Genomic DNA, 10,066 nt, shown 5'->3' on the forward strand with positions numbered 1-10,066 from the left:
AAAAAAAAAAAAAAAAAAAAAAGATAGTTTCTTAAGTGTTTCCTATTTTGTCCACAGAGTGGTACTGTTGGGCTATTTAAAAATCAAAAGCCATGAACAGGATTCTTTGTAGTTAGAAATACTTGCTTTTACAGCAGTTCTGCTGCCAGATTACTAGAAAAATAGTCTTTCTACCCTGAGGTACACAAGAGGAAAACGATGTCTTAAGTGTGGTTCAGTTAATGAGAAAACAGTTTTGCAAGGACATCTTTTCCTATAGTCATAGTATTTACAAAGGTCCCTTGATAGCACAAATTGGCTTTTGGAGCTTCTCGAAAGTGAAATTGAAGTCCTCAGTTTTTAAGTTCTATCGTCTTTCCTTTTAATTTATTAATAAATTTTCCTTAGATAAGAACACGAATCTCTACTTATGATGATGGTAACACTGTTCTTTATGCATATGAACCAAATACTGCATATTTCAATAATGTAAGTAATGTTAATTGCCATTTGCCAAATATATTAACACTTAACCACTTTAAAAAAAAATTCTTCATAGACTTACTGTAAACTCACTCAAGAAAATATTAGTCTCTCCTGAATTTGTCTGATTCCTTTCATTAGACAATGAGCAATTAACCATTTCACTTCCCTCTTTTCCTTGTAGAAAATTCACAGCAGTTTTTACTCATTTTTTTCAGTGCAAAATTCTAAACCTCCGTCCTTCTGATATAATAAATTCTTTGCTTAATCCCTTTCTTAATTAGCAGTGATCATCTTCATTCTCATAATAACATGAGTTTTTTTATTTTGTCTCTGCTTTAGATTAATATTTCTGAAACTCTCTCTGAAAAACTAGTGAAAAATAAAAGCAAGTTAAATAAATAGTGTTTTTTCCCCACTTACTTGTTCAGTTTGACTTTCATAGAAGTGAAGTATTAACTACTCAATTTTTAAAATATCAGCAGGGAAGTGTCGTGTCTAACACATCCTGCAACGAAGAGCAACAAAAAACAATTCTGAATGTCCTTACTCACTGCCAGGTACAAAAAGTTCTATCTCTCAAATGTAGTTTTCTAAAATATTAAGCTTAAATTCTCTTTATATCATATAAAGAGGTGGACAATTGAAATTTTGCTGTATCAAATTGCTTATGATTATCGCTCTCATTGTGATGATTTTTTTAAACAATTTCTAGTTAGAATAGCATCTTCAGGTGAAAGTTTTGAAATAGCAATATGGAGGTTTCATAGCCTTTTGTAAAAGCCCTTAACTGATGAAATGTATAATAGTTATGTCTCCTTCATCTAAATTGCTCAATACTGAATTAATTTCCCCTACAAAATCTTTAAAGGAAGTTGGCTGATTTGGATAAAACTTAGTATGTGCCTAAATGCATGTCAAGATATCTCAATTGAAACAAAATGGCAGCCCACCATTTTTTAAACAGTTTATCTTCGAGTTTTGAGGGGATTTTGTAAAAATTGACGTGTTGGTGGAGATTGATAGAAGTATGTAATTATCAAGGATTTTGTGAGCGGCATACCCTAGAAGCAATGAACATTTATAAACAAATACATGTTTCTTAACATATAAAAAAGTTTCTTGAATACAATGAACATACTTTGAAAAGTAAAAAATGTTTATGGGAGTCTTTATCATTATAGAGAACAGCAGTGGAATACTTAAAGGGAACGTGTCTTGTCTTCCGGGGAAGGATGTACAGAGAGTGGGAATGCAGGGATGACGTAGGGAGTTCTGATTTTTGAGCAGTGCTCTCCCCTGCTTGCTTTACATCAGCTTCCACGATGAACTGGGTTGACACTGCTCTGCCAGGGCCTTCTGAGCGATTGTGCAAGATGTGTTGGGATAGAGTATCTCCGCTAAGACATGCCCAGGTTCCAAAGTCACAGCTAAGGGATGCTCTCCATTTCTCCTAATGTGCTAGCTCCCTCCTTTCTTCGGCGCCTTCCCTTACCAGTCTAGACCACACGGTGCAGCACCTCCATCTGTTCTTTTTTAATCCTCGCCCAGCACCCCCTTTAGTAAAACCCCAGCCCTGTCCAGGCTGGGAAGCAGAGGGGAGGACCTCCACTGGGGACTGGTGATCCTCAGACAACCCCGATCCTGTTCTCTTATTTCGTGGAGAAAATGGAGGGTGTGGAGCAGAAATCCCCTCCAAGTCCTGATTCCTCTCCCCACAGCCCTCACACTTGCCTGGATCCATCTCTGACGACCTCCTTCCTGACCACTGGAGTGGGAAAAGTGTTTCCTCTGTAAGGCTAACACCTCTGCTGGTTTCTGCAACTGACCCTCTTTCCCTGTGCTCAGACACCTCCCTTCATCCCTCTGTCTCTTGTGTCTTCAGCCTCTGTCTCCATCACTCTCAGCGTAGTCATTCTCCCACAGGTTTAAAAAAACCACTTCTTTTTGCCTCCCATCCCTCTATAGCTGTCATCCTCTCTCTCTCCTTCCCATCATAACCCAGCTCTTTGATCGTCATTTATGTTCACTTTCTAAACATTTGACTTCCTGTTTTCTGTTTGGGTGTTTTTAATTTCTGTTTTAATATTTTTTATTGAAGTATAGCTGATTTGTAATATTGTGTTAGTTCCGGGTGTAGAGCATAGTAATTCGGGGGTTTTGCTGATTATATTCCATTATAGGTTGTTATAAGATTTGGGGTATAATTCCCTGTGCTCTACAGTAAATCCTTGTTTATCGTTTTATGTATAGTAGTTTATGTCAGTTAATCCCATACTCCTAATTTGTTGGGTATTTTAGAATATACTGTTCCTTCTGCCCTGTATGCTCCTCTGTACATCTCTACCTAGTGAACACCTTCTCATCTTTTCATTCTCAGCGCAGATACCTCCTTCTTCGAAAATCCTGCCACGACTGTCAGGCTGGATTAGGTCTTGCTCTTCTGTGCACGCTTAGCCTCTTGTTCTTATCTGTATCGTGGCAATGATACTACTACTAGATGATTGAGCACCATCAGACCAGTCATCGTGGACTATTATTATTATGTTGGTATTAATACTGTAGCACGTTGTTTTGTCCTCAGCAGAACGGAGAGAGGATTTCATCCCGATTCTATTTATAAGGAAATTGAACAACAGAGAAGTTAAGTAACTTGAACCCAACTGTGTTCCCCTAGAGCCTGTGCTAGTTATTCAGGGCTGAGAGCCAGTGGGTCTCATGCTTCATCGTACATCAGAATCACCTAGAGGGCTTGTGAAAACACAGATCACTGCCCTCGATCTCAGAGTTCCCAGTTCAGTAGATCTGAGGTGGGAGATTTTTCATTTCCAACAAGCTCGTAGATGGTGTTGATGCTGCTGGTCCATGGAGCACACCGAAATCCGCTGCTCCAGGCGGCCGATCACTTGCTCTGTTTGTCTCTTTACTTGTCTCTCTCCAGCTAAAATGGGAGTTCCTTAGGGTAGGAGCTGGTTTTTTCTTCCTTTGTCTTTATCTTTTTTTTTCTTTTTAATGTCCACATTCCCAGCATCTAGCAAAGTAGTTCTCACAGGTGGTAGGCCTTCAATAAATGTTTCTTTGAACGAATGATGTAATTAATGGTTCTGGCCTTTTAAGTGTATTTTTGCCCGAATGAAATTTCTGTGTATTTCAAGAATTCTCCGGTTTTATCAGTCACATACTTGATTGGCATACAGGGGTCGCGTACTCAAAGGTTTTGTAAGGTTAATTGTTAATTGCATGACTTTAAAGTACTCTGAAGCCAAAGGTCACATCTGTTGTATTTGGCTCACTGTTCTTTCCAGAGTGGACCCCTCACTGCCTATTAGGTTATACCATCATTATATGGAAAGAGGCTCTTTGGCCTTTTAGCAGATTTGAAAATTTCTTTCCTAAAGTAGCACCTTCCTTGATGTAAAATGACTCCATCATAAATGTGATGGCTTATAGGAATTGCAGTACATTTACTTCCCAGTATTCAAGCTTCGTAAAATGCCTGTGTGACATGGAGTAGTTGAGTGGGAGGTTGGCGCGCCTTATCTCAGCCAGCTCGGCTCTGGGTCCCCAACAGCCAGGCATCAAGTGGGAAACAAGAGATTTCTGACGGCTTGAAAACTTTCAGACTTTGACTTTGGCTTAATGGAAGATTCAGCCAGGCTGGCTCACCTCTCTACGTCCCGACCAGCTTCGGTGAGTGTGAACTGACACATGTTACAAGTAGCATTATTTACCCTATATTCCTCAACACCCTTGATGCAAGCTTGTGGAAGCTGTTTGTTTCCCATCTTGAGGGCTAGCTTGGGGCAGCACTCTGAACGATGACTAAGACTTCTTGAGTGTCTGTGATGTGCCTGCACTGTGCCAGTCAACAGACAGGCCTCTTCTCCACTAATACTCATAATGATCCCATTGTGAGTTTTTTATCTTCTGTTTTTCTTTACCCTTTCCCTGTGTAAATAATTAAAATGCTCCTAAAATGGCCAGAGCCCAGATGACAGGAGAGAAAAGGTACACTTTAGGCTAATTCACAGGAACAAAGGTCAAATTTGTGTTGACGGTCCGGCGAATTACAAAAGCCGCTTCCATTACCACACGCTAACTTTAGGGAGTCGAGCACTCTGGCTGAGTAAATGAGTACCTGTCTGGACACAAAGAAGTTTCAGTACAACGTAGTGAATGGCACACCTAAAACGTTTTGAGGTATGAGCACCTAAATTGTTTCATGCCTTACGTTATTTCTTTTTAAAACATAAACCTTCAACCAAAATATCTATTACCATGCAGTAAAACTTGAAAGAGGTATTCAGTGTAATGTTAAAGTTACTTCTGACCTAGCTGAGCAGAAGTCTTGTTGTTTTCAAAATTCAGATACACCTTTAAGCCTTGAGAGACGTTAATTTTAAAGTCATGGAAGAGATTCAGTAAAGAACTGATTTGGTTCTCAAAGATAATGGGGGTTATTGAAATTCACTGATTAAAGTGAATAATTTAAGCAATTATAAAACTAAATTCTGGGGATTTCCATTGCAATTAGCTAGTAAAATAAACTTCATCTGGAGAGACCAAGAGGACAGAGATTGAGTATTTCAAAGAATTTCTCTCAAAGTAAGAGAGCAATAGGTTATCTTAGATTAACCTAATTTAACCCAAGTAACAGATCTTTTGCTGTATTTTGCCTGTGGACCAAGAGGCCTCAGATTGCTCAGTCTGTTTTATGATCTTTGAAGCTTTAAGGTGTCTTCCGAAGCTGCTTTTGTTGTTTGGGGGAGGTCAGGTGGGACATTCTTGAGTAGCCATCCTCAGGTCATCTTTGTCTAGGCTTTCCCTGGATTTTACCTTGGAGTCCTGGGTCCATGCCGGGGTACTTCACACAAGGTTCCAGGAATGAGACAATTACTCCCTACCTAACATCTCTTCTTTCAGGATAATGATCAGGTCAAGTATGATTTGTCTTTTTTCCCCCCATTGAAGCTCCAAGTTCACTAGTTGGAAGTGACCCGAGTGTCCTCAAACAGAGCCTCCCTGATGACCCTTCAACCTGGTCTGTGGATGAAGTGATCCTGTTTCTGAAATACCTAGATCCTCAGTTATCAAGCGCCCTTGCCGACCTCTTCATGAAACATGTAATGTATCTTTTGATCCGGTTTTCCTGCCGTAATGACTTTGAATGACCTCTGTGCAGGCCCTTCAGTTGGATACTGATTAGTGTGGATGGTGGGGGAACCCTATCAACTGATTATTCCATATGCGAGAAAGTTTACTTTGCCCAAAGTTAGAGCCTTAAAGGGTGGAGGCTGGATCTGTGCTTTAAATGGGTACCCGGGTACCTAAAATACTACAAGTCTTCAAGTTCTCAAGAGAAGATGATTCAGCATGGCCACCCTCAGGTTTCTTCTCCTTTCTAACAACAGCTACAAGGATCCTCCTCCCCACCTGCTCCCTGCTCGGCCCGAGGACCGTGAGTAGGAGGGGTGACCACAGCTGTGACAGGGTGTCCTCCTTGTTATGACGCCCGATGAATCCAGCAACTGATTCCATTTGGCTCAGTTCTGTTGACCTTATATGGTTATTGATGATTTGGAATGCTGATACCCTTATGCCATTTACAAAGTAACATCATGGGCTAAATTTTAAATTCTAATTTCTTTAATTTCTAGTTTTACTTAGTAGAAAATGTATAGATGGTACCTGACAAAGGCAGTACTGTGAGGGATTTCAGGTCCCTTCAGCCAGTGATATATGATTCAGTACAGTTTTATTTTTAAACCAGAACTTGTGAAAACCAAATAATATGCTTCAGCAGCATCATTTGGTCAATTAATTCTTTTTTACATTTGGAGGATACCTTGTGACTATCAAGTAATGTTTTTTATAGGGTTTCCTAATGAATACAATTAGTGCCCACATATCTGATGTACCCTTTTCAATATGGTAAGAAAATCAGCAATTAGTTTTTAGCATCTAATTAGCTTCCGACAACTGATTAGCTTTCAGTGTTAAGACAGCACTGTATAGCACACTTATAGCTGACATACTCATGTTCCCAGCCCTTCTAAGAAAGGTAATGACCATCTGAAATTCATTTTTACCATTCATAGTTTTTACTTTTTGTCACAGCTATGCAGTATTTTGTTCAACACACGATATTTAAAATTAGGTAGTTTGATGCTTAGGACGTTTTTAAGATATTAGGTTAAATTTCCTTTTTCTTAAAATTTGAAGCAAATTTACAGATGATTAAGTGATGCTCCACGGTTTCCATCAAGCAGTTGCGCATTCAGAGAGTATACATCTGGAATGAGCTGCCCTCTAACTGGTGTTACATGTTCTTACATAGAAAGGAAGAACCATTCTGACAAAATATGACAGCTTTATTAATTATTTTAATTTCCTTCTCTCTGTAGGACATTGATGGGAAAGCTCTGCTACTGCTCAAGAACGACATGATGATGAAGTACATGGGGCTTAAGCTGACCATTAATGTCAGAGCCTCAGATTTGATTTTACTTGCTTGAAGACTTAGAGCAAGCAGTGATACATGTCATGAGTAGTTATACTCTGTGACAACTTCACTAGAGAATTCTCTCTCCATCCTGAATATCAAGGCAAAAGTATGGCTAACACAATAACTTTCATTAATGCAGACAATTAGCAGAACTAGAATTTAACATCCACTGAAACATATTTTCCTCTCTAAAATTACCCTCATCTCCCATGAAACGCAGCCAAATCAAGACTAAATTTGTTTACAGAATAAGTCTGGTCAATTGACCACATAGGGTCCTCCTAACTGGCTGTGGTGGAATTCAGAAGTAGTCTCAGACTGAATTCCCAAAAGGCCTCTCAAAGCCAGGAAAGCCATGCCAAAGGCCTGCTGTTAGCCTGCACCTCAGTGGATTTCTCTCTTCTAGAGAATCCCTAAAACATCGTGATTCCTGCACACGCCAGGAGACAGTCTTTCCCATTCACCTGATAAGGCTGCTCAGAACCCAAGAGTCTCCAGTGTCTGGAGAGACCAGGCAGAGAGAAGAGAAAAATGTTTCCATTCTACCCAAAACTAACTTGAGGGGAAGGACTTCCCTATATCTGGAAAACACAGATCAAAACCAGTAATATTCCAGACAAAAACCATAAAAATTATAACCATATTCACCAGTTCACTCAGTAACCGATCCATTAACTTTTTATGAAGCCTCAAGTTTTCCATTAGGATTTTTTAATATCTTACCCAGTTCAGTAGTATGATCTAAAATTTATCAGAGACCTGTACTTGTCAAAAGGGCCTTCCTATGGATCATCTTGAAGATGAAACTCTTTTGCAAAAGCATCAGAATACAATAACTTCCTATAAATGACAGAAGACTTTAAAAGGCGCGGTTAAACATCTGATTACAATGTAATCCATAAAGAAACTTGGTTACAATAACTAGAATTATGACCAATGATAATCTCAACCCTTGAAAACCTTAATCACCAGCAAAAACCAAGAAGCAAGTAACTGTGAACTGTTTGTCATACCAACATTTCCTGATTGGAAAACTTATGCTCAAGTCTTCCTCTCCTAAGAAAGCAAAGGTAGGTAAATTTAGATCTGCCCAGCAATTAATGTTCCAGTATTTTATCCTGTTTGAAATGACGCAGGTAGTCAGTGAATTCTCTTAACTTGGTTTAGTTTCAAGTCACCAAAATCTGGAAAGACTATTTTAGATAGACCTTCCCAAAATGTAATTATTCCTATAGAGTTTACCTAAAAGCTCTTACTTATGTTTACCTAAAGTTTCATCATATCAAGTTATTTTCCTTGCTGACGTATTTGCAACAGATACAGTAAGGTGTTATTTGATCTCTAGTAAACCTAGGTACAACAGAAGTGTTATAATTAATATTGATGATTCTAAAGACATGTCTATGGTAATCAAACCAACAAGCTTAAGCTAGCTTCAATACCAGATACCAATTCAGTACTGAATATTTCCCAGGCCACGTGAACCTGAAATTCATTCAAGCCAGTCTTTTTTATATTTCTGAGAATTTACATAAGCGTTTAATTTCTTTTAAGCCAATTAAACAGCTCATCCACAAACCAATCTTGGCAATGCCATTTGGAAGCAGACACTTCATATTTATAAGGTATGCAGAGACATACATTTACATATATAGACAAAGAGATCTCACAGTTTTCCTGCTAAAATTTTAAAAGGCCTCTTTTTGAATGAAATAATGCCATCTGCAGCAACATGGGTGGACCCATATTGAGATCATCATACCAGGTGAAGTAAGACACAGAAAGACATATCGTATGATATCACTCAGTGTGGAATCCAAAAAAAAAAGGTTCAAATGAACAAACAGACTCACAGACATAGAAAACAAACTTATGGGTCCCAAAGGGGAAAGGCGGGGAGGAGGGATAAATTAGGAGTTTGGCATTAGCAGACACAAGCTACTCTATATAAAATAGATAAACAACAAGGTCCTACTGTATAGCACAGGGAACTATATTCAACATCCTACAATAAACTAATGGGAAAGACTCTGAAAAGGACTAGATAAATGTATACCTGAATCACTTCGCTGTAAACCTGAAACTAACACAGCATTGTAAATCAACTCTACTTCAATTTTTTTAAAAAAAAGATAAAAGGTGATTAAAGTTCCAGAGAGCCCAGGTAGATCATTTACATCGCAAAGGCACAGGAAGAGAAATACCAATTCCTTCTAGAAAGCTAACTTCCTCTAAGGGCATATGCAAAAACCAGTTTTAGAATGTCAAAAGAGTCCCATCGTGGATATTTTCAGGGATTTTTTTTTCAGCTTCTAAAAAGCCAGTTTAGTTTAAACAACAGTAAGAGGCAATAATAACACGTATCAGTCACTCACATGCACATGCCTCACTTTCAGAGGAGAAACAACCGGCGTTCAAGTTAACCTTCACCTCAGCTGTTAGCTCGGCCTCCGTGGCCTTTCTCGGTATAAAACGCACCTGCCAGCCCACAGCTGCGGCCACTTCGTTTTCCCACCGTAATGGCGCCAATATCTCCGCCATGGCCTTGGGGTGACTATGAGTCCTCGGTACTGTCTTGGCAGCCCCATTCATCAAGGCCAGCCACCCTAGGGCCCCACATACTAGCGGACGGCCACCCCGGGATTTCCCCTGCAACTTTCAGGATCACCCCTGGAACTTTCAGGCCCCTCATGCTAGGTGACGCCCCTGCAACTTTCCGTTGCGCGTCCTTATTTCCTGACGTCTCGGCGCTCACAGGAGCTTCCTCGGTCTCCCCGCTGGCTCTACCAACTGGGATGCACCCCGCAGGCCTACAAGGCCTGTACTTGCCCAGCTACAAGACCAAAGAAAGGGCCCAGAGTCGGCGACGGAGACATCATGGCTTAGTGGGCGGGGGAGCTTACCTGTCTGAAGCAAGGCCCTGGAGCAACACCCCACTGTGTGCGGCGGCCGGCGGGCAGGACATGGCGGCAGGCTTCGCTCCCCAGGAGAGGGGGAGGTTCCCAGTTATAGTGGAAATTGACATCAGGTTGGCTCATCAGTTACCAGGGAAACCAGCCGAGGGGCACGCCCCTCACCTCCCCTTTGATGAGCTATCAG

The 10,066-nt window shown here is 40.2% G+C and overlaps 1 protein-coding gene and 1 long non-coding RNA gene across 2 annotated transcripts in view; both read left to right on the plus strand.

The window, feature by feature from the left end:
* Positions 1-4,075, plus strand: part of LOC112406338 (uncharacterized) — a 7,845-nt gene extending 3,770 nt beyond the window's left edge. Inside the window, exon 3 of the long non-coding RNA XR_003004540.1 lies at positions 945-4,075. This is a non-coding gene — a long non-coding RNA (uncharacterized LOC112406338). The remainder of the gene's footprint in view (positions 1-944) is intronic.
* Positions 4,076-4,100: 25 nt separating this feature from the next.
* LOC112406344 (sex comb on midleg-like protein 2) lies at positions 4,101-6,977 on the plus strand (the record flags this gene model as incomplete). The annotated part of the gene is made up of 3 exons (XM_024755097.1): positions 4,101-4,152; positions 5,434-5,585; positions 6,867-6,977. Coding segments are annotated over 3 exons (315 nt in total), but the record flags the coding sequence as incomplete, so codon positions are not given.
* Between the last annotated feature and the right edge of the window lie 3,089 nt (positions 6,978-10,066).

Source organism: Neophocaena asiaeorientalis, unplaced genomic scaffold (assembly GCF_003031525.2).
Source record: "Neophocaena asiaeorientalis asiaeorientalis breed wild unplaced genomic scaffold, Neophocaena_asiaeorientalis_V1.1 scaffold269, whole genome shotgun sequence".
Lineage (NCBI taxonomy): Eukaryota > Metazoa > Chordata > Mammalia > Artiodactyla > Phocoenidae > Neophocaena > Neophocaena asiaeorientalis.